Raw genomic sequence first — 26,807 nt, forward strand, 5'->3', positions numbered from 1 at the left:
TGTATATTGGTTTTGTAACTTCCCTGAAAAGTTGCATTTCACAGGGGCTGTCCGATGCGAATACAGAACGCCACAGGATGTTTTTGTGTTGGTTAAGGGCAGTCAGGTCTGGAGAGAATCAAGAACCAAGATGTGGAGGTCCTGGACTGGCGTGGTTTCACATAGTCTGCGGTTGTGAGGCCGATCGGACGTACTGCCAAATTCTCTAAAATGACATTAGAGGTGGCTTATGGTAGAGAAATTAACATTAAATTCTCTCGCAACAGCTGTGGTGGACATTCGCAGTCAGCATGCCAATTGCACTCTCCCTCAAAACTTGAGACATCTGTTGCATTGTTGTGACAAAAATTCACATTGTAGAGTGGTCTTTTATTGTCCCCAGTACAAGGTGCACCCGTGTTATGATCATGCTGTTTAATCAGCTTCTTGATATGCGACACCTGTCAGGTGGATCGATTATTTTAGCAAAGAAGAAACGCTCACTAGCAGGGATGTAAACACATTTGTGCACAAAATTTGAGAGAAGTAAGCTTTTCGTGCACATGGAACATTTCTGGGATATTTTATTTCAGCTCGTGAAACATGGGACCAACACTTTCCATGTTGCGCTTATATTTTTGTTCAGTATAGTTTCTTCTCACACATACAGAAGCAAAATGCATTCACATTTTGGTTTCTTTTTGTCATTCAAACCATGTTCAAGAAATGGAAAATCAACAGACATTAAAAGGGTTGCAACATTTGTTTTAATATATATATATCTTACATTTTCCACAACTTTCACTTGTACACATTTCCAATATTTGTTAATGCATTTTTGTTGTTGTTTATGTATTCCTGTTTGTGTCATGTTCCGTTGAAGCGTATCAGTTTCGTGTCACTCATTCATACCGTCGGTCAAGTCAAGTCACAGTACAAGATGGGTTATCGAAAGCTAAAAAATAAAATAAAATAAAAAAGTAAAATATTTGTTTTTAGAAATAAATACATTGCGAAAGATGAATGAGAGGATCAAAGAGTATACACCAAGACTGGTCAGTTATGACATGTGAAAAATACTTTACAAACGTGTTGCATTGTAAACAATTGTAGAACAGAGAGTATTATTTTGACAAAGCTGAGCACTGAAAGGCGTGGCTTGGGATTTTCGGGAGATATACACATTTACAGGATCTAGGTCGGACGACAAGAAAAATCCCATTTAAATGTTATCTTTATTATTTTTTCAACTCTTTGCCTAGGGGTAGGAGTTATTCCTGACCATAGGGCCTGACAGGGAAACACTATAGCAAATAACTACAACCCAGTAGGCCCTCCCAAATGGCACCCTATTCCCTATATAGTGCACTACTTTTGATCCCAAATGGCACCCTATTCCATATATAGTGCACTACTTTTGACCATGGCCAATAGGTTTCTGGTCAAAAGTAGTGCACTATATAGGGCCCTCAAACTCAACGCTGGACCTCGAAGCCAGTTTCACTGCACTTTTTCATTGTTCCCTTCTAATCAGGGACTGATTTAGACCTGGGACACCAGATGGGTGATTCCCCTCTAATCAGGGACTGATTTAGACCTGGGACACCAGATGGGTGATTCCCCTCTAATCAGGGACTGATTTAGACCTGGGACACCAGATGGGTGATTCCCTTCTAATCAGGGACTGATTTAGACCTGGGACACCAGATAATCAGGGACTGATTTAGACCTGGGACACCAGATGGGTGATTCCTTCTAATCAGGGACTGATTTAGACCTGGGACACCAGATGGGTGATTCCCTTCTAATCAGGGACTGATTTAGACCTGGGACACCAGATGGGTGATTCCCTTCTAATCAGGGACTGATTTAGACCTGGGACACCAGATGGGTGATTCCCTTCTAATCAGGGACTGATTTAGACCTGGGACACCAGATGGGTGATTCCCCTCTAATCAGGGACTGATTTAGACACCAGATGGGATTCACCAGATGGACCTGGGACACCAGATGGGTGATTCCCTTCTCAGGGACTGATTTAGACCTGGGATGGGTGATTCCCTTCTAATCAGGGACTGATTTAGACCTGGGACACCAGATGGGTGATTCCCTTCTAATCAGGGACTGATTTAATCAGACCTTTAGGGACACCAGATGGGTGATTCCCTTCTAATCAGGGACTGATTTAGACCTGGGACACCAGATGGGTGATTCCCCTCTAATCAGGGACTGATTTAGACCTGGGACACCAGATGGGTGATTCCCTTCTAATCAGGGACTGATTTAGACCTGGGACACCAGATGGGTGATTCCCCTCTAATCAGGGACTGATTTAGACCTGGGACACCAGATGGGTGATTCCCTTCTAATCAGGGACTGATTTAGACCTGGGACACCAGATGGGTGATTCCCCTCTAATCAGGAACTGATTTAGACCTGGGACACCACCTTTATATGGTATATTTACAGTGGGTGATTCTCCTCTAATCAGGAACTGATTTAGACCTGAGACACCAGGTGTGTGATTCCCCTCTAATCAGGGACTGATTTAGACCTGGGATACCAGATGTGTGCAATCAAGTAGAAGAGAAAATATCCCTGCTATAGGGAATATTTATGCCATTTGGGACACAGACATTTTAGTAAATAAATACTTTTAACACTTTCTTCTTAAAACTGGTTAAGGGCTTGTAAGCATTTCACTGTAAGATCTACACCTGGTGTATTGGACGAATGTCTCAAATAACATTTGATTTTCTCCTGGTCAAGGAGAAACCTCCTGTCCCTTCTACTACCATATGAAGCATTTCAGCACTTTGCAGAAATCATTAGGCATGTGGAGGATTCATTCAGCTCTGTTAATTGCACTGAAGCGGGAGAAGGGAGGAAGGAAAGAAGGTTCTGTCCCAAATGACAGTCTATTCCTTATTTACTGCACTACTTTTCACCAGAGCCCCATGGACCCCTGGGACGTTAGATAGGAAATAGGATGCACTTTTGGAAACCGTCTTAAATGAATCCCTGGGGATGGTTGACTTTTAGAGAATATTCTATTGCAGCTCTGATTGGTTGGTTCATTCTCAGCCAAGGATGTAGCTTCTGATTCATTGTGCTAAATCAAGAGATAGCTGAAAGCTGTCTCTGGACAAGTGATTGGTTGATTGAGTGACTGGGTCTGGACAGCCAATAATAATTATATACCCTCCATATCCAAGTCAATGTACATGCAATGGCAAAGCACCACAAAGTCAACAAGAAAAAGTAAAAAAAATAAAATAAAAAATAAAAATCAATTTTTAATTAGCTGTTAGTTGTTTGTGGGTAGATGGGTCGTGCATTATGTAGTTGTTTGTGGGTAGATGGGTCGTGCATTATGTAGTTGTTTGTGGGTAGATGGGTCGTGCATTATGTGGCTGTTTGTGGGTAGATGGGTCGTGCATTATGTGGCTGTTTGTGGGTAGATGGGTCGTGCATTATGTGGCTGTTTGTGGGTAGATGGGTCGTGCATTATGTGGCTGTTTGTGGGTAGATGGGTCGTGCATTATGTGGCTGTTTGTGGGTAGATGGGTCGTGCATTATGTGGCTGTTTGTGGGTAGATGGGTCGTGCATTATGTGGCTGTTTGTGGGTAGATGGGTCGTGCATTATGTGGCTGTTTGTGGGTAGATGGGTCGTGCATTATGTGGCTGTTTGTGGGTAGATGGGTCGTGCATTATGTGGCTGTTTGTGGGTAGATGGGTCGTGCATTATGTGGCTGTTTGTGGGTAGATGGGTCGTGCATTATGTGGCTGTTTGTGGGTAGATGGGTCGTGCATTATGTGGCTGTTTGTGGGTAGATGGGTCGTGCATTATGTGGCTGTTTGTGGGTAGATGGGTCGTGCATTATGTGGTTGTTTGTGGGTAGATGGGTCGTGCATTATGTGGTTGTTTGTGGGTAGATGGGTTATGTGGCGTGCATTATGTGGCTGTTTGTGGGTAGATGGGTCGTGCATTATGTGGCTGTTTGTGGGTAGATGGGTCGTGCATTATGTGGCTGTTTGTGGGTAGATGGGTCGTGCCAACGTGGAAGTTCAAGTTGAGCAGGGCACAACAGTTTAGAACATGAAGATAGAAATATGCTATGTAGAACAAACATGCCTCTAAAATGTAGAATGAATCACGTTGGCTCCTCTATCTGCAACGTTTAGCTACTGAACGTGGCCCTGGGCTCGGAGCTTTTCCAGACCATAGTAACCCGACTAAGGAAAAACTCAGGGACCTACTAATGTGCAATGCAGTCTGTTCTCAGCCTAAAATTACACTTGATGGCTCTGCCTTTCTCTAATCAAACCCATTTCTGGACTGGCGGTCCTGCAGTTGCATCAGCGTGAGGGTCTGACCAGTGAAAACAACACATTCAAATGGAAGAAGCATCATTATTCACTTTAGACGGATCACCATGATAGAATAAAATATACATTTTCTTTTTTTTTGCCGATTAAATTATTCCTCTGTTCTGACTCAATCCCAGTTTTTTTGTTGTTTGTGCAAAAGCAGTAAAGAATGCCACTTGTTTAGAGAAACCACGGCAGGTCATGGAACTAGAAGATAAGAAAAATGAAAAAAAACATCAACATTATTTTGCACTACAAACGTGCACATTCAAGAAAAAAAAGATTATGATCACCAACTCAAAAGACGTTTAAATCAACCTCAAGTCTTTAGTTGGTCAGGATTGGCACTTCAGTGAATAGGAGTGCATTTTCATTTTTCACAATTAGAAATATATATTTAATCCACCGATTTGTATAATATCTTACTATTCTGGTAGTCTTTGTTGATAGACTGCACACAAAAGTACACCCGAAAAAAACCAAAGACTACTGATATATAAATGCTGCTTCACATGTTAGTGATGTAGAGAAAGTTATTTAGCTAATGTTTCATTCTTTTCTAGATTTATTTAGTCTCAAATGTCTGTTTTTTTTTTTTGGGGGGGGGGGGGGGGATCACTTGTTCTGTGGACAACCATTTCCCTTTAGACAACCATGGTGTACAGAATCCTAAAATAGACGGTAGTCTATGACCATTACCAGCTGCTCTATGTCAGAACCTATGCCAAGCTTAGTCTCTTAACAAATTCGAGTACATTTTGCATGTCAACCAAAGCACAACGTGTCCAAAACCACTGCAGACCACGAGTCACCGCCACTGCAGACCATAAATCATCCTCTTTGCAGACCATGAATCATCCTCATTGCAGACCACGAGTCACCGCCACTGCAGACCATAAATCATCCTCATTGCAGACCATAAATCATCCTCATTGCAGACCACGAGTCACCGCCACTGCAGACCATAAATCATCCTCATTGCAGACCACGAGTCATAATCATCCTCACTGCAGACCATGAATCATCCTCATTGCAGACCACGAGTCACCGCCACTGCAGACCATAAATCATCCTCATTGCAGACCATAAATCATCCTCATTGCAGACCATAAATCATCCTCATTGCAGACCATGAATCATCATCATTGAAGACCATGAATCATTCTCATTGCAGACCATGAATCATCCTCATTGCAGACCATGAATCATCCTCATCATTGCAGACCATAAATCATCCTCATCATCATTGCAGACCATGAATCATCCTCATTGCAGACCATGAATCATCCTCATTGCAGACCATAAATCATCCTCATCCTCATTGCAGACCATAAATCATCCTCATTGCAGACCATAAATCATCCTCATTGCAGACCATAAATCATCCTCATTGCAGACCATAAATCATCCTCATTGCAGACCATAAATCATCCTCATTGCAGACCATAAATCATCCTCATTGCAGACCATAAATCATCCTCATTGCAGACCATAAATCATCATTGCAGACCATAAATCATCCTCATCCTCATTGCAGACCATAAATCATCCTCATTGCAGACCATGAATCATCCTCATTGCAGACCATGAATCATCCTCATCATTGCAGACCATAAATCATCCTCATCATCATTGCAGACCATGAATCATCCTCATTGCAGACCATGAATCATCCTCATTGCAGACCATAAATCATCCTCATTGCAGACCATAAATCATCCTCATTGCAGACCATAAATCATCCTCATTGCAGACCATAAATCATCCTCATTGCAGACCATAAATCATCCTCATTGCAGACCATAAATCATCCTCATTGCAGACCATAAATCATCCTCATTGCAGACCATAAATCATCATTGCAGACCATAAATCATCCTCATCCTCATTGCAGACCATAAATCATCCTCATTGCAGACCATAAATCATCCTCATTGCAGACCATAAATCATCCTCATTGCAGACCATAAATCATCCTCATTGCAGACCATAAATCATCCTCATTGCAGACCATAAATCATCCTCATCCTCATTGCAGACCATAAATCATCCTCATTGCAGACCATAAATCATCCTCATTGCAGACCATAAATCATCCTCATTGCAGAGTTGGACATATAATACGGTAAGACATTGCATAAAGTCATGGCTCACAACCTCACAGGCTCAACCTACCGAGACATCACACCAGGTAGGACAATAGAACCATAAGGGAATGACTTGCTATATAAACAGGTGCAATGACAAGGGTTCTCTCATAGCTAGCATATGAAGAAGTCACCCCCCCCAAAATGAGGAAATCCTGCTGCGTTACAAGATATCCTTCCAAAAATGACACTTCAGACTTTTAGAAAAGTAATAAAAATAAAAAACATTGTCCACATTCACTTTGTTTCGCTACCAAACAAACTAAAAATCCTACTATTCCGATGTTGTTTAGCTCAACCCAGTCGGTTCAGCTCCACAAGGGGGAAATGGATGGTTCCACAGAACAAGCTGCTACCAGACTCCGATGGGAATATAACCATTGGACATATATGTCTCTTCCCTCACACAACTGCCGTCAGTGGTCACACTACCAGACGTTTGGGATCCATAAGCTCCACTCAACCCATAGACACTGATCAGAGTTCAGCTTTAAATGAACCCCCCTAATTGATATTTAAGGTTATGATTGAAGGTACCCCCTAATTGATATTTAAGGTTATGATTGAAGGTACCCCCCTAATTGATATTTAAGGTTATGATTGAAGGTACCCCCCTAATTGATATTTAAGGTTATGATTGAAGGTACCCCCCTAATTGATATTTAAGGTTATGATTGAAGGTACCCCCTAATTGATATTTAAGGTTATGATTGAAGGTACCCCCCCTAATTGATATTTAAGGTTATGATTGAAGGTACCCCCCCCTAATTGATATTTAAGGTTATGATTGAAGGTAAGCTGATCCTAGATCTGTGTCTAAGGGCATAACATCAAACCATCTTCAAGTCAGAGGAAGAAAATAGGTTTCCTTAATATCAGGAAATACACCGTAAACTTTCTCAAGAAAAAAATACCAGAAATGTCACATTATCTCTGATATTCTTAAAATAAAAAAAAAAAAAGAGGTATGAAATGATGCTGTGAATTTGATTGTTTCACTTTAATAATCCTTTGTGTCATACCTTCCACCTCCAGTATTAATCTAAGCTTTTCAATAGGAGCAATGCACTGTGGGTGGGTGCATTATTGAATTAAAACATGTTTTTCGAAGTACATAACTTCAAAAAAGTGCCTAACAGGAAGTGGCAAAACGATGCAATAAAAAACATTGAATGAACATAGTGCATCGGAAACCCAAACCTGTAGAAATAGAACACAGAAAGAGAAAACCCAAGTTCATTCAAAAAGATAAACTGGATTATGGAAGTGGATTTTCCTTGTTGTGAAACACTCGTCCGTGTGTACAGTGTACAGTGTAGTGTGTAGTGTAGTGTAGTGTGTAGTGTGCTGTGTACAGTGTACTGTGTAGTGTGCTGTGTACAGTGTACTGTGTAGTGTGCTGTGTACAGTGTACTGTGTAGTGTGCTGTGTACAGTGTACTGTGTACAGTGTACTGTGTAGTGTGCTGTGTACAGTGTACTGTGTACAGTGTACTGTGTAGTGTGCTGTGTACAGTGTACTGTGTACAGTGTACTGTGTAGTGTGCTGTGTAGTGTACTGTGTAGTGTGTACTGTGTAGTGTACTGTGTAGTGTGTACTGTGTAGTGTGTACTGTGTAGTGTGTACTGTGTAGTGTGCTGTGTACAGTGTACTGTGTACAGTGTACTGTGTAGTGTGCTGTGTACAGTGTAGTGTGTACAGTGTAGTGTGTACAGTGTAGTGTGCTGTGTAGTGTGCTGTGTAGTGTACTGTGTACAGTGTAGTGTACAGTGTACTGTGTACAGTGTAGTGTGTACTGTGTAGTGTACTGTGTGTGTGCTGTGTAGTGTACAGTGTACAGTGTACAGTGTAGTGTGCTGTGTACAGTGTAGTGTACTGTGTAGTGTACTGTGTACAGTGTGCTGTGTAGTGTGTAGTGTACAGTGTACTGTGTAGTGTGCTGTGTACAGTGTACAGTGTACTGTGTAGTGTGCTGTGTACAGTGTGCTGTGTAGTGTGCTGTGTAGTGTACTGTGTAGTGTACTGTGTAGTGTACTGTGCAGTGTACAGTGTACAGTGTAGTGTACTGTGTAGTGTACTGTGTACAGTGTACTGTGTAGTGTACTGTGTACAGTGTACTATGTAGTGTACTGTGTACAGTGTACTGTGTAGTGTGTAGTGTACTGTGTAGTGTACTGTGCAGTATACAGTGTAGTGTACTGTGTACAGTGTACTGTGTAGTGTACAGTGTACTGTGTAGTGTACTGTGTACAGTGTACTGTGTAGTGTACTGTGTACAGTGTACTGTGTAGTGTACTGTGTACAGTGTACTGTACAGTGTAGTGTGCTGTGTACAGTGTACTGTGTAGTGTACTGTGTAGTGTACTGTGTACTGTGTAGTGTAGTGTGTAGTGTACTGTGTAGTGTGTACTGTGTAGTGTGCTGTGTACTGTGTAGTGTACTGTGTACTGTACTGTGTAGTGTAGTGTGTAGTGTACTGTGTACAGTGTACTGTACAGTGTACTGTGTAGTGTGCTGTGTACAGTGTACTGTGTAGTGTACTGTGTAGTGTACTGTACAGTGTACTGTGTAGTGTGCTGTGTACAGTGTACTGTGTAGTGTGCTGTGTACAGTGTACTGTGTAGTGTACTGTGTAGTGTACTGTGTAGTGTGTACTGTGTAGTGTACTGTGTAGTGTGCTGTGTACAGTGTACTGTGTAGTGTACTGTGTACTGTACTGTGTAGTGTAGTGTGTAGTGTACAGTGTACTGTGTAGTGTACTGTGTAGTGTGTAGTGTACAGTGTACTGTGTAGTGTACTGTGTAGTGTACTGTGTAGTGTACTGTGTACAGTGTACTGTGTACAGTGTACTGTGTAGTGTACTGTGTAGTGTACTGTGTACAGTGTACTGTGCTGTGTACAGTGTACTGTGTAGTGTGCTGTGTAGTGTGCTGTGTACAGTGTACTGTGTAGTGTACTGTGTAGTGTGCTGTGTAGTGTACTGTGTAGTGTGCTGTGTACAGTGTACTGTGTACAGTGTACTGTGTAGTGTGCTGTGTACAGTGTACTGTCTTCTGGTGTTGTATGCATGAAGTGTGTGTGCAAATACATCTCTTTACTAGAATTTCCGCGGTTAGGTTCGTCACGGTCTAAATGAAAACACGTATCCCTTGCCAAACCCCGGTTGTCGTTAGATCTACGTTTTCATTTCAAATGACACGCTGTCCGATATAGAGGTTCTCTACGTGGCTCCTGTCAAAACGAGTGGCCTCTACCTCTGGTCAGAGGCTCTCTAGGTGTCAAAACGAGTGGACTCTACCTCTGACCAGGGGCTCCCTAGGTGTCAAAACGAGTGGCCTCTACCTCTGACCAGGGGCTCCCTAGGTGTCAAAACGAGTGGCCTCTACCTCTGACCAGAGACTCTCTAGAATAATACACATCAATACCCAGTACATATCCCCATCACCATGACACCTAGTACATATCACTATACCAATGATACCTGGTACTTACCATCATCACCACGATACTTAGTACTTTTCCCCATCACAACGATACCTAGTACTTTTCCCCATCACAACGATACCTAGTACTTTTCCCCATCACCACGATACCTAGTACTTATCCCCATCACCATGATACCTAGTACTTATCCCCATCACAACGATACCTAGTACTTATCCCCATCACAACGATACCTAGTACTTATCCCCATCACAACGATACCTGCCCTCTGTACTAGATGATAGATGGTATTGCCTCACCGCCAACTAGATGATATTACCTCACCGCCAACTAGATGATAGATGGTATTACCTCACCGCCAACTAGATGATAGATGGTATTACCTCACCGCCAACTAGATGATATTACCTCACCGCCAACTAGATGATAGATGGTATTACCTCACCGCCAACTAGATGATAGATGGTATTACCTCACCGCCAACTAGATGATAGATGGTATTACCTCACCGCCAACTAGATGATAGATGGTATTACCTCACCGCCAACTAGATGATAGATGGTATTACCTCACCGCCAACTAGATGATAGATGGTATTACCTCACCGCCAACTAGATGATAGATGGTATTACCTCACCGCCAACTAAATGATAGATGGTATTACCTCACCGCCAACTAGATGATAGATGGTATTACCTCACCGCCAACTAGATGATAGATGGTATTACCTCACCGCCACTAATATGTGATAAACTCTGCCCCCTGAGCAATACCATCTAATATGTGATAAACTCTGCCCCCTGAGCAATACCATCTAATATGTGATAACTGCCCTCTGTACTTTCTCTTCTCAATGGGACATGAAATTCTTATATATTGTTAGATTTTCTAAAGACCTAAATTACAGCACTCCCCAGCCTCCCCTCTTCCCCCCCCCTTCCTCTCCCACCCTGCCTCTCTCCCGCCCCCTGCCTCTCCCACCTCCCTCACCCCACCATCCTCTCTCACACGAGAGGTGTGTACTACCGGGTGTGTACTACCAGGTGTTTGGCAAAGGGATACTTCGTGACAGTAGGTAAGGCAATAGAAACACCATGCAAATCCTACCACAGACACACCAGGGGGGAGGGGGGAGCAGCAACACCTCATCACATTCCAGGGCCTAGAACAACTCAGCCAGCACAAACATATATTTACCCCAGGGGTCAAGTCCCAAATGGCACACTAATATATATATATATATATTACACAGCTTTTGGCCAGAGCCCATAGGGTCAGAAGTAGTGCACTATATAGGGAATAGTGTGCCGTTTGGAACGCATCCCAGGGGTCAGAGAAAAACTAAAAAGCCCATATACTAACCGGACATGCGTGTGAGTAACTTCAACATTTTTTTGCATAAATCTGATGTTGCCATCTGACTAAGGTTTGACTGAGTTACAGCGTGCTTTTCCCAAGTAAGGAATCATCCCTCATCCCTATATAAAAGAGCAACGATCCCTTGAAAGCCAAATGGAGATCTGACAGGGTCTGTATTTATATATAAAAATAAGTTTGGTTTGGATAATCACCAATTCTCGTGGTATGGCTAGCGTAGCCCCCTCCCCTAGCGGTGTGCTGTTTAAACATTTACAATCACTTCATAATTCAAACGTAACATTATTAAGAACACGGCACACAACAAACATTATATTGCTAGTTATAATCAAGCTCGGATCAAGCTAGTAACCTAGGTAACTTTATATATATCTTTCAATATCCCCACACACCTATACTCCCTTCCCCCTCGCATCCACCCCCCCCCCCCCCTTCCCCAATCAACATCCTCCCTTAGCCCCAGACGTTTACCTGATTTTACGATTCAGATCCCAACATGCTCCTCCTCCACAAGCACAAAACTAAAAGTTCAACAAAAAAAGACAAAAAGACATTGTAGAGAAAGGACTCAGTCAGTTCGAGAAGGGGAGAACCTTGGCTCTACACTTCAAACCACAGTTCTAGAATTCCTAAGAATCCCCAGAATTGCTTATTGGAACCCTGTATGTCCGATATAGACAGAAAGCAATATGAATGAGGGTTTGGCCTCCGAGTTGAGAATACATCCCGATTGTTTTATTGTTTACAGTAGAGAGAGGCCATTCTTCTGTCCTGGGACACTTCAGTCTTCAGGTGGTCTCTGTAGATGCAGTACGTTTTAGAACAAGCCAGACAGAAACACAGGGTGGACAACAGCTAAAACGAGGGGAAACAGATAAGGACTAGGAAGATAATTGTCGTAAAGGAGCTGGGTAAAAATTAAATAAAAACACATCTCTCCCACTGGTCAGGTTTGACCTATCAAACCCCTACATCCTGAAGAAGGAACATCCCCTATGGGTAGACAGGAAGCACTAATAACCAAACCAAACCAAACCGCCCTTACGTTCAGAAGAATCAGGGTATCAACAGCACTGGCGGTGTATCTGTTATTGTATCTGTGCATTGCCGAAACCTGGACTGGACCAAACCTCGGCCCTGGTTGTGTGATCACTGATCAGGAAGAGCTTTGTTTTATCGTCAGGTCAAGCGGGTTGAGTTCAGGACTCCTATTGGCTCTACAGCCCAGACGTGGCATTCCGTTAGAAGCGTCTGATCTGTTAGGGTAAAGCCAGCTCAAAGACTGTAAATATAGGTTGGATAGTTCCATCTGTAAAGCCTTCCATGGGAAAGGAGGGAGAGGACAACGCTCTACCTTCCATAGGGGTGGAGGATATAAGGTGGATAAGGTCATTGCTTCACAGGTGGGGGGTGTGTCACCTCCACCCTTCATCTGTTGGGGCTAAAACTAGCCCCTTGGGCTCAGGCTGGGTATAGAGGATGGGGCAATGGTTGGACATGGAGGGTGGAGGGGACTGATTATACGCCAAATTCCTCCATGGGTATGAGGATAAGGGGGTGGATGTTTCATCTGAAACTCCCCCATGGGTATGAGTGATGGTTGGTTAAGATGAACCAGATGAGAACCAGAGGACAGGGAGGGCGTTATAGCTGAAAGCCCTCCATGGGTGCCTCCTGCTGGGGGAAGAGGAACTGCTGATTGGCCTGGTCCACCGGAGGAGCCAGGTTCTGGTCCTCCTCCTCCACTCCAAAGTAGTGCTCTATCAGATCAAAGGCCTTCTGGTAGATCTCTTGGTTCTCATGGCTCTGAAGGAACTCGATCTTATCCAGACCTGGAGAGAAATGATCTATTAATTCACATGGTAGATTATGCAAGTGTCATTCATTCATGTATGTATGTATGTATGTATGTATGTATGTATGTATGTATGTCCTGTGTGTGTGTGTGTGTGTGTGTGTGTGTATGTATGTCCTGTGTGTGTGTGTGTGTGTGTATGTGTGTATGTATGTATGTATGTATGTATGTGTGTGTGTGTCCGTCCGTGTCTGTCCGTCTGTGTGTGTGTGTCCTGTATGTAAACTCAGCAAAAAAAAAGAAACGTCTCTTTTTCAGGACCCTGTCTTTCAAAGAATTCGTATAAATCCAAATAACTTCACAGTTCTTCATTGTAAAAGGGTTTAAACACTGTTTCCCATGCTTGTTCAATGACAAATAAACAATTAATGAACAGGCACCTGTGGAACGGTCGCTAAGACACTAACAGCTTATAGACGGTAGGCAATTAAGGTCACAGTTATGAAAACTTAGGACACTAAAGAGGCCTTTCTACTGACTCTGAAAACCACCAAAAGAAAGATGCCCAGGGTCCCTGCTCATCTGCGTGAACGTGCCTTAGGCATGTTGCAAGGAGGCATGAGGACTGCAGATGTGGCCAGGGCATTAAATTGCAATGTCCGTACTGTGAGACGCCTAAGACAGCGCTACAGGGAGACAGAACGGACAGCTGATCGTCCTCGCAGTGGCAGACCACGTGTAATAACACCTGCACAGGATCGGTACATCCGAACATCACACCTGCCGAACAGGTACAGGATGGCAACAAAAACTGCCCGAGTTACACCAGGAAAGCACAATCCCTCCATCAGTGCTCAGACTGTCTGCAATAGGCTGAGAGAGGCTGGACTGAGGGCTTGTAGGCCTGTTGTAAGGCGGGTCCTCACCAGACATCCCCGGCAACAATGTCGCCTACGGGCACAAACCCACCGTCGCAGGCCTGTACCCTGGCCTGTACTCTGTACACCGAGGCCTGTAACCCTGGCCTGTACTCTGTACACCGAGGCCTGTACCCTGGCCTGTACTCTGTACACCGAGGCCTGTAACCCTGGCCTGTACTCTGTACACCGAGGCCTGTAACCCTGGCCTGTACTCTGTACACCGAGGCCTGTAACCCTGGCCTGTACTCTGTACACCGAGGCCTGCACCCTGGCCACCGAGGCCTGCACCCTGGCCACCGAGGCCTGCACCCTGGCCACCGAGGCCTGTACTCTGGCCACCGAGGCCTGTACTCTGTACACCGAGGCCTGTACTCTGTACACCGAGGCCTGTACTCTGTACACCGAGGCCTGTACTCTGTACACCGAGGCCTGTACTCTGTACACCGAGGCCTGTACTCTGTACACCGAGGCCTGTACTCTGTACACCGAGGCCTGTACTCTGGAGCGGGATCGATTTGGAGGGTTCCTCATGGTCTGGGGCGGTGTGTCACAGCATCATCGGACTGAGCTTGTTGTCATTGCAGGCAATCTCAACGCTGCGCGTTACAGGGAAGACATCCTCCTCCCTCATGTGGTACCCTTCCTGCAGGCTCATCCTGACATGACCCTCCAGCATGACAATGCCACCAGCCATTCTGCTCATTCTGTGCGTAATTTCCTGCAAGACAGGAATGTCAGTGTTCTGCCATGGCCATCGAAGAGCCTGGATCTCAATCCCATTGAGCACGTCTGGGACCTGTTGGATCGGAGGGCTAGGGCCATTCCCCCCCAGAAATGTCCGGGAACTTGCAGGTGCTTTGGTGGAAGAGCGGGGTAACATCTCACAGCAAGAACTGGCAAATCTGGTGCAGTCCATGAGGAGGAGATGCACAGCAGTACTTAATGCAGCTGGTGGCCACACCAGATACTGACTGTTACTTTCGATCTTGACCCCCCCCCCTTTGTTCAGGGACATTATTCCATTTCTGTTAGTCACATGTCTGTGGAACTTGTTCAGTTTATGTCTCAGTTGTTGAATTCTGTTATGTTTCTAGAAATATTTACACATGTTCAATTTGCTGAAAATAAACGCAGTTGACAGTGAGGACGTTTCTTTTTTTGCTGAGTTTATGTGTGTGTGTGTCCTGTGTGTGTGTGTCCTGTATGTCCTGTATGTGTGTGTGTGTCCTGTATGTATGTGTGTGTGTGTCCTGTATGTATGTGTGTGTGTCCTGTATGTATGTGTGTGTGTGTGTGTGTGTTCATATACTATATGAAGGTGTTTGTATATAATAACAGCGCATTGAGAAAGTATTCAGACCCCTTGACTTTTTCCACAGTGTTATGTTACAGCCTTGTTCTAACATGGATTAAATACAATAATTCACACAATACCCCATAATGACAAAGCAAAAACAGGTTGATATTAATGTTTGCTAATGTATAAAAAAAAACATTTTTAAAAAGAGATTTATTTACACAAGTATTCAGACCCTTTGCTATGAGACTCTTGAATTGAACTCAGGTACATCCTGTTTCCATTGATCATCCTTGAGACGTTTCAACAACTTGATTGGAGTCCACCTGTGGTAAATTCAATTGATTGGACATGATTTGTAAAAGGCACACGCCTGTCTATATAATGTCCCACAGTTGACAGTACATGTCAGAGCAAAAACCAAGCCATGAGGTCGAAAGGAATTGTCCGTAGAGCTCAGAGACAGGATTGTGTCGAGGCATAGAGAAGGGTACCAAAAACATTTCTGCAGCATTGAAGGTCCCCAAGAACACAGTGGCCTCCATCATTCTTAAATGGAGGAAGTTTGGAACCACCAAGACTCTTCCTAGAGCTGGCCGCCCGGCCAAACTGAGCAATCGGGGGAGAAGGGCCTTGGTCAGGGAGGTGACCAAGAACCTGATGGTTACTCTAACAGAGCTCCAGAGTTCCATTTCGGAGATGGAAGGACAACCATCTCTGCAGCACTCCACCAATCAGGCCTTTATGGTCGAGTGGCCAGACGGATGCCACTCCTCAGTAAAAGGCACATGACAGCCCACTTGGAGTTTGCCAAAAAGCATCTAAAGGACTCTCAGATGACGAGAAACCAGATTCTCTGGTCTGATGAAACCAAGACTGAACTCTGGCCTGAATGACAAGCGTCACATCTGGAGGAAACCTGGCACCATCCCTACGGTGAAGCATGGTGGTGGCAGCATCATGCTGTGGGGATGTTTTTCAGTGGCAGGGACTGGGAGACTAGTCAGGATCGAGAGAAAGATGAACAGAGCAAAGAACAGAGAACCTTGATGAAAACCTGCACCAGAGCGCTCAGGACCTCAGACTGGAGTGAAGGTTCACCTTCCAACAGGGCAACGACCCTAAGCACAGAGAAGACAACGCAGGAGTGGCTTCGGGACAAGTTTCTGAATGTCCTTGAGTGGCCCAGCCAGAGCTTGAACTCGATCGAACATCTCTTCAGAGACCTGAAAATAGCTGTGCAGCGAAGCTCCCCATCCAACCTGACAGAGCTGGAGAGGATCTGCAGAGAAGAATGGGAGAAACTCCCCAAATACAGGTGTGCCAAGCTTGTAGCGTCATACCCAAGAAGACTTGAGGCTGTAATCACTGCCAAAGGTACTTCAACAAAGTACTGAGTATAGGTTCTGAATACTTACATAAATGTGATATTTCAGTAAAAAAAAAAGTTTTATATAATTTGCTAAAATTTCTAAACTGTTTTTTTTTGCTTTGTCATTATGGGTAGATTGAAGGGTAAAAAAAATTAACGTAACAAAATGTGGAAAAAGTCAAGGGGTCTGAATACTTTCCAAATGCACTGTACGTACCACAGGCCTCCTCAGAGAGAGAGCAGTAGGGGTGGATGTGTGTACGTACCACAGGCCTCCTCAGAGAGAGCAGTAGGGGTTTATGTGTGTACGTACCACAGGCCTCCTCAGAGAGAGCAGTAGGGGTTTATGTGTGTACGTACCACAGGCCTCCTCAGAGAGAGCAGTAGGGGTTTATGTGTGTACGTACCACAGGCCTCCTCAGAGAGAGCAGTAGGGGTTTATGTGTGTACGTACCACAGGCCTCCTCAGAGAGAGCAGTAGGGGTGGATGTGTGTACGTACCACAGGCCTCCTCAGAGAGAGAGCAGTAGGGGTGGATGTGTGTACGTACCACAGGCCTCCTCTATGAGAGAGCAGTAGGGGTTTATGTGTGTATGTACCACAGGCCTCCTCTATGAGAGAGCAGTAGGGGTTGATGTGTGTGTGTGTATGTACCACAGGCCTCCTCTATGAGAGAGCAGTAGGGGTTGATGTGTGTGTGTGTATGTACTATAGGCCTCCTCTATGAGAGAGCAGTAGGGGTTGATGTGTGTATGTACCACAGGCCTCCTCTATGAGAGAGCAGTAGGGGTTGATGTGTGTGTGTACGTACCACAGGCCTCCTCTATGAGAGAGCAGTAGGGGTTGATGTGTGTGTGTGTACGTACCACAGGCCTCCTCTATGAGAGAGCAGTAGGGGTTGATGTGTGTGTGTGTACGTACCACAGGCCTCCTCTATGAGAGAGCAGTAGGGGTTGATGTGTGTGTGTGTACGTACCACAGGCCTCCTCTATGAGAGAGCAGTAGGGGTTGATGTGTGTGTGTGTACGTACCACAGGCCTCCTCTATGAGAGAGCAGTAGGGGTTGATGTGTGTATGTACCACAGGCCTCCTCTATGAGAGAGCAGTAGGAGTTGATGTGTGTGTGTGTGTACCACAGGCCTCCTCTATGAGAGAGCAGTAGGGGTGGATGTGTGTATATACATACTATAGGCCTCCTCTATGAGAGAGCAGTAGGGGTTGATGTGTGTATATACATACTATAGGCCTCTATGAGAGAGCAGTAGGGGTTGATGTGTGTGTGTGTGTACGTACCATAGGCCTCCTCTATGAGAGAGCAGTAGGGGTTGATGTGTGTGTGTGTGTGTGTACGTACCATAGGCCTCCTCTATGAGAGAGCAGTAGGGGTTGATGCCAGTACCACTGGGTCCTGCATCCTGCTTGGCCTCTTGGTCTCCCAGTCGCAGAATGTTCTCCAGACCGTTCAGAGACACCTGGACTATCTTACTGTCCATCACGGTCAACAGGTCACACAGAGGCTTGATACAGCCCAGGTTCACCAGGTACCTAGAGAGAGAGAGACAGAGAGAGAGAGACAGAGAGAGAGAGACAGAGAGAGAGAGACAGAGAGAGAGAGAGACAGAGAGAGAGAGAGAGAGAGAGAGAGACAGACAGACAGAGAGAGAGACAGAGAGAGAGAGAGAGAGAGAGACAGACAGACAGAGAGAGAGACAGAGAGAGACAGAGAGAGAGAGAGAGAGAGACAGACAGACAGAGAGAGAGACAGAGAGAGACAGAGAGAGAGAGAGAGAGAGCGACAGAGAGAGAGAGAGACAGAGAGAGACAGAGAGAGAGACAGAGAGAGAGAGAGACAGAGAGAGACAGAGAGACAGAGAGAGACAGACAGAGAGAGAGACAGAGAGAGACAGAGAGAGAGACAGACAGAGAGAGAGACAGAGACAGACAGAGAGAGAGACAGACAGAGAGAGACAGAGAGAGAGAGAGAGAGACAGAGAGAGAGAGACAGAGAGAGACAGAGAGAGAGACAGAGAGAGACAGAGAGAGACAGAGAGAGAGAGAGGGAGAAAGAGAGAAACCTATGTAATAAATCTGGAATGTGTTTGGTACAATCCAGACGCAGCGGCCTTGAGACAGGAGTGTTATTGTCTCGTGACATTCCGGGGGAAAAATAACTGCAAAGAAACTCAATATGGACAAACAGCTCCCAACCAGGCCTCAGACACATGCAAGTTCAGCAAATGTAGCTCCTGTCTGATATCGCTGGGACAACAAGGGAATTTAAGGATGCACACCGTGGAAAAACAGCTGAGCCTGGAATCTCAGACCACACGAGTAGGAGAGAAAAACTAACACCAATCCACCTCTTCTTGACCCCTCCCTCTTTCCTATTCCGACATGAATAGGGTTCTTGACCCCTCCCTCTGTCCTATTCCGACATGACCAGGGTTCTTGACCCCTCCCTCTTTCCTAATCCGACATGACTAGGGTTTTTGACCCCTCCCTCTTTCCTAATCCGACATGACTAGGGTTCTTGACCCCTCCCTCTTTCCTAATCCGACATGACTAGGGTTCTTGACCCCTCCCTCTTTCCTATTCCGACATGACTAGGGTTCTTGACCCCTCCCTCTTTCCTACTCCGACATGACTAGGGTTCTTGACTCCTCCCTCTGTCCCATTCCGACATGACCAGGGTTCTTGACCCCTCCCTCTTTCCTAATCCGACATGACTAGGGTTCTTGACCCCTCCCTCTTTCCTAATCCGACATGACTAGGGTTCTTGACCCCTCCCTCTTTCCTAATCCGACATGACTAGGGTTCTTGACCCCTCCCTCTTTCCTAATCCGACATGACTAGGGTTCTTGACCCCTCCCTCTTTCCTATTCCGACATGACTAGGGTTCTTGACCCCTCCCTCTTTCCTACTCCGACATGACTAGGGTTCTTGACTCCTCCCTCTTTCCTATTCCGACATGACTAGGGTTCTTGACCCCTCCCTCTTTCCTACTCCGACATGACTAGGGTTCTTGACTCCTCCCTCCTCTCCTCCCTCTCTAGGTCATATCTCATCTGTCCAGGTGAGAGGTGTAGGTCATATCTCATCTGTCCAGGTAAGAGGTGTAGGTCATATCTCATCTGTCCAGGTGACAGGTGTAGGTCATATCTCATCTGTCCAGGTAAGAGGTGTAGGTCATATCTCATCTGTCCAGGTGAGAGGTGTAGGTCATATCTCATCTGTCCAGGTAAGAGGTGTAGGTCATATCTCATCTGTCCAGGTGAGAGGTGTAGGTCATATCTCATCTGTCCAGGTAAGAGGTGTAGGTCATATCTCATCTGTCCAGGTGAGAGGTGTAGGTCATATTACATTTAAGTCATTTAGCAGACGCTCTTATCCAGAGCGACTTACATCTGTCCAGGTGACAGGTGTAGATCATATCTCATCTGTCCAGGTGATGTGGGTGTGACTTTATACCTGATCTGTTCAGGCATTCCTCCAGAGGTGGCGTTAGTGATGGCCCAGGCTGCTTCCTTCCTGGTTCTGAACTCTGCCTTCTGCAGGATGTCGATCAGCACAGGGAAGATGTTGGCATCAATCACCGTCTAGTAGAGCAGAGGGGGAACACGAGAGGAGGAGAGGGGGAACACGAGAGGAGGAGAGGGGGAACACGAGAGGAGGAGAGGGGGAACACGAGAGGAGGAGAGGGGGAACACAAGAGGAGGAGAGGGGGAACACAAGAGGAGGAGAGGGGGAACACAAGAGGAGGAGAGGGGGAACACGAGAGGAGGAGAGGAAGAAGAGAGAATAGTAGTAGATAGAAAGATAAGAGATGTCTTACTAAACTGGAGAGCAGTACAAAACCATTTCCTTTATTCAAACTAAAGACTAAAGAAAATAACTCGTACCTATGTCTTGAAGACCTCTTTGGCCCTGTATAGTCTCTGTACTGTATCAGTCTGTGTTATGCATCTGTAACTGTAGAGAACTGTACCAGTCTGTGTTATGCATCTGTAACTGTAGATAACTGTACCAGTCTGTGTTATGCATCTGTAACTGTAGAGAACTGTAGCTGTATGTGGACCCCTGCTCGTTGGACATCTGTACAACATGTTGTAGCTAGCTAACGTGTGTCTGAGATGTCTCACGCTCTACACCCGGCTGCCTCAGTAGGAATACAGACGGTACACCACCATATGCTACAGATGTCTAATAGCGTTTCGTCCATCTCTTAGACAATACCGCTTGGTGGAGTTAGTTCTATGTGGGGAGAAGATGGACACAGGACACTGAACCTCCGTGCCTGTGTGTGTTTTTGGGGGCCATTTGAGCTATTAATCCCTATAAGCAGTGTTGGGAAAAAGTACTCAATTACATACTTGAGTAAAAAGATTACACTTCATGACAAACAGAATGTGGACAACTGCTCGTCGAACATCTCATTCCAAATTCACGGGCATTAATATGGAGTTGGTCCCCCCCCCCCCTTTGCTGCTATAACAGCCTCCACTCTTCTGGGAAGGCTTTCCACTAGATGTTGGAACATTGCTGCTATAACAGCCTCCACTCTTCTGGGAAGGCTTTCCACTAGATGTTGGAACATTGCTGCTATAACAGCCTCCACTCTTCTGGGAAGGCTTTCCACTAGATGTTGGAACATTGCTGCTATAACAGCCTCCACTCTTCTGGGAAGGCTTTCCACTAGATGTTGGAACATTGCTGCTATAACAGCCTCCACTCTTCTGGGAAGGCTTTCCACTAGATTGTTAGAACATTGCTGCTATAACAGCCTCCACTCTTCTGGGAAGGCTTTCCACTAGATGTTGGAACATTGCTGCTATAACAGCCTCCACTCTTCTGGGAAGGCTTTCCACTAGATGTTGGAACATTGCTGCTATAACAGCCTCCACTCTTCTGGGAAGGCTTTCCACTAGATGTTGGAACATTGCTGCTATAACAGCCTCCACTCTTCTGGAAAGGCTTTCCACTAGATGTTGGAACATTGCTGCTATAACAGCCTCCACTCTTCTGGGAAGGCTTTCCACTAGATGTTGGAACATTGCTGCGGGGAACTTGCTTCCATTCAGCCACAAGAGCATTAGTGAGGTTGGGCACTGATGTTGGGGCGATTAGGCCTGGCTCGCAGTCGGCATCCAATTCATCCCAAAGGTGTTCAATGGGGTTGAGGTCAGGGCTCTGTGCAGCCCAGTCAAGTTCTTCCACACCCATCACAACAAATAATTTCTGTATGGACCTTGCTTTGTATGTCTGTGTATAAAGTCTGGACCTCACCTGTATCTGTGCCCTGTTGCCAGCGGTGATGTTTGTATGTCTGTATATAAAGTCTGGACCTCACCTGTATCTGAGCCCTGTTGCCAGCGGTGATGTTGGAGACGGTCCAGCAGGCTTCTTTCCGGATGGATTCTTTAGGACTACTCAGCAGGTGGAGCAGACAGGGCAGGGCTGAACAGTTCAACACCACCTGCGTCTGGATGTCGTCTCCCGTGACGATGTTCCCCACTGCTCTCAGAGCAGGAGACGCCACCTTGTAGTCCGTGTGCCTGACAGAGGGAACATTCAAAAGTCACTACGCTGAGGCCCCTGAAGTCCGCACGCACACCAGCAGCTCTACGAGGCGCCTGCACACACACTTACATGAGCAGCTCTACAAGGCGCCTGCAGACACCGGAGTCGATGACAGCCTGGATCTTCTCGTTGGGTCCATCAGAGAGGTAGGACAGAGCCCAGCAAGCATCTGCTAACAGATCTGAATCACTGCTGAACAACAGTCTAGACAGGACCTGCAGACAAGGGGAGACCTGGGGGGCAGAGGACCGACAGGGGGACATTTAGTGTATTCTATCAGAAAGGTAGGACAGAGCCCAGCAGGCATCTGCTAACAGATCTGAATCACTGCTGAACAACAGTCTAGACAGGACCTGTAGACAGGGAGACACCTGGGAGACAGAGGACCGACAGGGAGACACCTGGGAGACAGAGGACAGACAGGGAGACACCTGGGAGACAGAGGACAGACAGGGAGACAGAGGACAGACAGGGAGACCCCTGTCCTTATGGGGTATTGTGTGTAGATTGATGAGGGAAATAAACAATTTAATCAATTTCAGAATAAGGCTTTAACAAAATGTGGAAAAAGTCAAGGGGTCTGAATACTTTCTGAATACACTGTATATCTTTACTCTGAGTCCGTTAATGTTGTGTCAACACAAAAATGCGACAGATCCTCTCCAACGTGACATTTCTTAATTTGTTGATTAATATTTCTAAGTAATAACCTAAATAATATTTAAATGCCAGGATAATAGCAGTCTTAATGGCATGTTTCAAATAGGTTTAATTAAAAAGCTTATCCACGTAAACAAGGGTACAAACAGAATTGTGACCTCCCCTCACACCTCTGAAATCTGTCTTCTCATTCTGATATGACATCACACCTCTTGAAATCTGTCTTCTCATTCTGATATGACATCACACCTCTTGAAATCTGTCTTCTCATTCTGATATGACATCACACCTCTTGAAATCTGTCTTCTCATTCTGATATGACATCACACCTCTTGAAATCTGTCTTCTCATTCTGATATGACATCACACCTCTGAAATCTGTCTTCTCATTCTGATATGACATCACACCTCTTGAAATCTGTCTTCTCATTCTGATATGACATCACACCTCTTGAAATCTTGTCTTCTCATTCTGATATGACATCACACCTCTGAAATCTGTCTTCTCATTCTGATATGACATCACACCTCTGAACTCTGTCTTCTCATTCTGATATGACATCACACCTCTGAACTCTGATATCCTCTTTGTAAAATGCGTAGGGATGCATTCTGTGCTTAAGTCAATGATTTCGATAAGAGAAACCGATACTCGAACACGTCCTCTTCTCCTTTAGCACTACTGACAGGGCTGAATACTCTGCCCTCTCTGACCCTGTAACATCCCAGTACTGTAAGGGAAGGGTGACAAGGCAAAGGAACCATCTAAGTGTATTGGGACACAGCCAAGATCTGGTCCTTCACCTTGAGAAATCTGAAGTAGTTTTAAAATGGCTTCCTGTCCTTCTTCTATTAATGCCAAGGGAACCATCTAAGTGTATTGGGACACAGCCAAGAGCTGGTCCTTCACCTTGAGTGAATTTGAAGTAGTTTTAAAATGGCTTCCTGTCCTTCTTCTATTAATGCCAAGGGAACCATCTAAGTGTATTGGGACACAGCCAAGAGCTGGTCCTTCACCTTGAGAGAATCTGAAGTAGTTCTAAAATGGCTTCCTGTCCTTCTATTAATGCCAATAGAGAAACAGAGCTGAAGAGAACAATAACACAGGGTGAGAGAAACTCCCCTGGTCACATGCTGTCCCCTGGTCACATGCTCAGTCTCTGAGTCACTGGGGCTTGTGTGTGTTCTGGCCGGCCAGAGTCAATAGCAGATAAAACCCATCAGCTAACTAGCGAACAGACGGGCATAACACAGCATTACATACAGCGTCTCAGATACCCGGGGCCTTATTCATACAGCGTCTCAGATACCCGGGGCCTTATTCATACAGCGTCTCAGATACCCGGGGCCTTATTCATACAGCGTCTCAGATACCCGGGGCCTTATTCAGACAGCGTCTCAGATACCCGGGGCCTTATTCAGACAGCGTCTCAGATACCCGGGGCCTTATTCATACAGCGTCTCAGATACCCGGGGCCTTATTCATACAGCGTCTCAGATACCCGGGGCCTTATTCATACAGCGTCTCAGATACCCGGGGCCTTATTCATACAGCGTCTCAGATACCCGGGGCCTTATTCATACAGCGTCTCAGATACCCGGGGCCTTATTCATACAGCGTCTCAGATACCCGGGGCCTTATTCATACAGCGTCTCAGATACCCGGGGCCTTATTCATACAGCGTCTCAGATACCCGGGGCCTTATTCATACAGCGTCTCAGATACCCGGGGCCTTATTCATACAGCGTCTCAGATACCCGGGGCCTTATTCATACAGCGTCTCAGATACCCGGGGCCTTATTCATACAGCGTCTCAGATACCCGGGCCTTATTCATACAGCGTCTCAGATACCCGGGGCCTTATTCATACAGCGTCTCAGATACCCGGGGCCTTATTCATACAGCGTCTCAGATACCCGGGGCCTTATTCATACAGCGTCTCAGATACCCGGGGCCTTATTCATACAGCGTCTCAGATACCCGGGGCCTTATTCATACAGCGTCTCAGATACCCGGGGCCTTATTCATACAGCGTCTCAGATACCCGGGGCCTTATTCATACAGCGTCTCAGATACCCGGGGCCTTATTCATACAGCGTCTCAGATACCCGGGGCCTTATTCATACAGCGTCTCAGATACCCGGGGCCTTATTCATACAGCGTCTCAGATACCCGGGGCCTTATTCATACAGCGTCTCAGATACCCGGGGCCTTATTCAGACAGCGTCTCAGATACCCGGGGCCTTATTCAGACAGCGTCTCAGATACCCGGGGCCTTATTCAGACAGCGTCTCAGATACCCGGGGCCTTATTCAGACAGCGTCTCAGATACCCGGGGCCTTATTCATACAGCGTCTCAGATACCCGGGGCCTTATTCATACAGCGTCTAATATACCCGGGGCCTTATTCAGACAGCGTCTCAGATACCCGGGGCCTTATTCAGACAGCGTCTCAGATACCCGGGGCCTTATTCAGACAGCGTCTCAGATACCCGGGGCCTTATTCATACAGCGTCTCAGATACCCGGGGCCTTATTCATACAGCGTACAGCGTCTCAGATACCTGGGGCCTTATTCATACAGCGTCTCAGATACCTGGGGCCTTATTCATACAGCGTCTCAGATACCTGGGGCCTTATTCATACAGCGTCTCAGATACCTGGGGCCTTATTCATACAGCGTCTCAGATACCTGGGGCCTTATTCATACAGCGTCTCAGATACCCGGGGCCTTATTCATACAGCGTCTCACGGTAGGAATGCTGATCTAGGTGTCCCCCCCCTGTCCATGTAATCTTATTAATTACGATTTAAACGGCAACACTGATCTTAGAGCAGCACTACTACCATGAGATGTTAAATGAATATAGAGTTGGATGTTACCTTCTCAAATACAGGTGGGGGGCTCTTCCCCCTGCACAGGTTAGACAGAGCCCACACTGCATTCCTGGTCATTGTCAGTCTGGTGGATTTAGTCAGAAGCCTGGAGAGGAACCGGGGTGGAGGAACCATGAGCTATCTTTATATGTGGAGTAGTAGATAACATCAAGAGGACACAAGACATAAACAGTAGTGTGTGATTGTGTGCGCTCACATTAATAGTGGTGGTAGGATATTACAGTTGAGTACGTAGTCTCTGCACACTGGACTGTCCCCTGCTATGTTACCCAACGCCCACACCGCCTGGCAGAGAGGAGAACGAAGAGAGAGAAAAAGTAGGTAGAAATTATAGATGGTCTCCTAATACATTTTTGTTCCATGACTGTTTATATTATGTACAGGGTTTCGGGCCTTTACCTGTTCCTGAACATCTTCAAAGTCTGAGGTGAGTAGTTCTATAAAGATGGGGACTGCTCCTGCCTCGATTACTATGTTCGTCTGCATGGATGTACCTGATGCTATGTTGGTCAGGGCCCAGGCTGCCTCAAACTACACAGACAGACACTTTATTAAAATGACACATTGTTATTGATAATTAAACTTGATACAAAAAAACAAAAACATTTCAACGACAGAAATGTTATTGTAGATTGCAATAATTGACAATATATCCACAATGATTTACTAGCCATTTAAGTCTGACCATTCTCCATTTTAGGTTAACTTTTTATATTTTACCAATAAAAAGTGGTTCCTAATATTTCAAAAGGTCTCACCTGTAATGTGCAGTTGACGCTCCTCTTCAGGAACTCTACAAACCTCTCTACAATGCCTGGGGTGTTGATGACCTCGTCAATAGGTGGATTGGGTTCTGGAACAGATCAGACAGACTATATGAGTAATAGTGTAACAATTAGCACCATAGACTCAACCTTTACCACCCTAGAGGGAGGTAGCTGAATCATCTGAGTTAGTGCTGGGCTTGAA

General features: G+C 45.6%; 2 protein-coding genes and 1 long non-coding RNA gene across 4 annotated transcripts in view; all 3 read right to left on the reverse strand.

The window, feature by feature from the left end:
* Positions 1–723: 723 nt before the first annotated feature.
* Positions 724–1,947, reverse strand: LOC135571322 (uncharacterized). The gene is made up of 2 exons (XR_010463723.1): positions 1,757–1,947; positions 724–1,674 (listed from the first exon to the last, which is right to left on the reverse strand). It is a non-coding gene; the product is annotated as an uncharacterized LOC135571322 (long non-coding RNA).
* A 5,532-nt stretch (positions 1,948–7,479) lies between these two features.
* Positions 7,480–10,858, reverse strand: LOC135571486 (dynein heavy chain-like). Its single transcript, XM_065018046.1, has 2 exons — positions 10,351–10,858; positions 7,480–10,293 (listed from the first exon to the last, which is right to left on the reverse strand). Exon 2 carries the CDS (start codon positions 9,586–9,588, stop codon positions 7,735–7,737), a length of 1,854 nt encoding a protein of 617 aa, XP_064874118.1. The 5' UTR covers positions 9,589–10,293; positions 10,351–10,858; the 3' UTR covers positions 7,480–7,734.
* A 1,174-nt stretch (positions 10,859–12,032) lies between these two features.
* LOC115121702 (importin subunit alpha-7-like) overlaps positions 12,033–26,807 on the reverse strand; it is a 24,336-nt gene continuing 9,561 nt past the window's right edge. For both annotated transcript variants that reach the window (XM_065018048.1, XM_065018047.1), the window contains 9 exons: positions 26,597–26,691; positions 26,238–26,369; positions 26,035–26,123; positions 25,824–25,923; positions 22,350–22,513; positions 22,051–22,255; positions 20,172–20,299; positions 18,058–18,248; positions 12,033–13,151 (listed from right to left, as the gene is read on the reverse strand). In XM_065018048.1, coding sequence (XP_064874120.1) covers positions 12,964–13,151; positions 18,058–18,248; positions 20,172–20,299; positions 22,051–22,255; positions 22,350–22,513; positions 25,824–25,923; positions 26,035–26,123; positions 26,238–26,369; positions 26,597–26,691 — 1,292 coding nt within the window. In that variant the 3' untranslated portion in view covers positions 12,033–12,963. The remainder of the gene's footprint in view (positions 13,152–18,057; positions 18,249–20,171; positions 20,300–22,050; positions 22,256–22,349; positions 22,514–25,823; positions 25,924–26,034; positions 26,124–26,237; positions 26,370–26,596; positions 26,692–26,807) is intronic.

This window comes from Oncorhynchus nerka, linkage group LG4, assembly GCF_034236695.1.
Source record: "Oncorhynchus nerka isolate Pitt River linkage group LG4, Oner_Uvic_2.0, whole genome shotgun sequence".
Taxonomy (NCBI): Eukaryota; Metazoa; Chordata; class Actinopteri; order Salmoniformes; family Salmonidae; genus Oncorhynchus; species Oncorhynchus nerka.

Bases quoted from the DNA above. Each gene is read 5' to 3' on its own strand.
- LOC135571486 (XM_065018046.1), bottom strand. From the start codon at position 9,588: ATGTATTTGCACACACACTTCATGCATACAACACCAGAAGACAGTACA.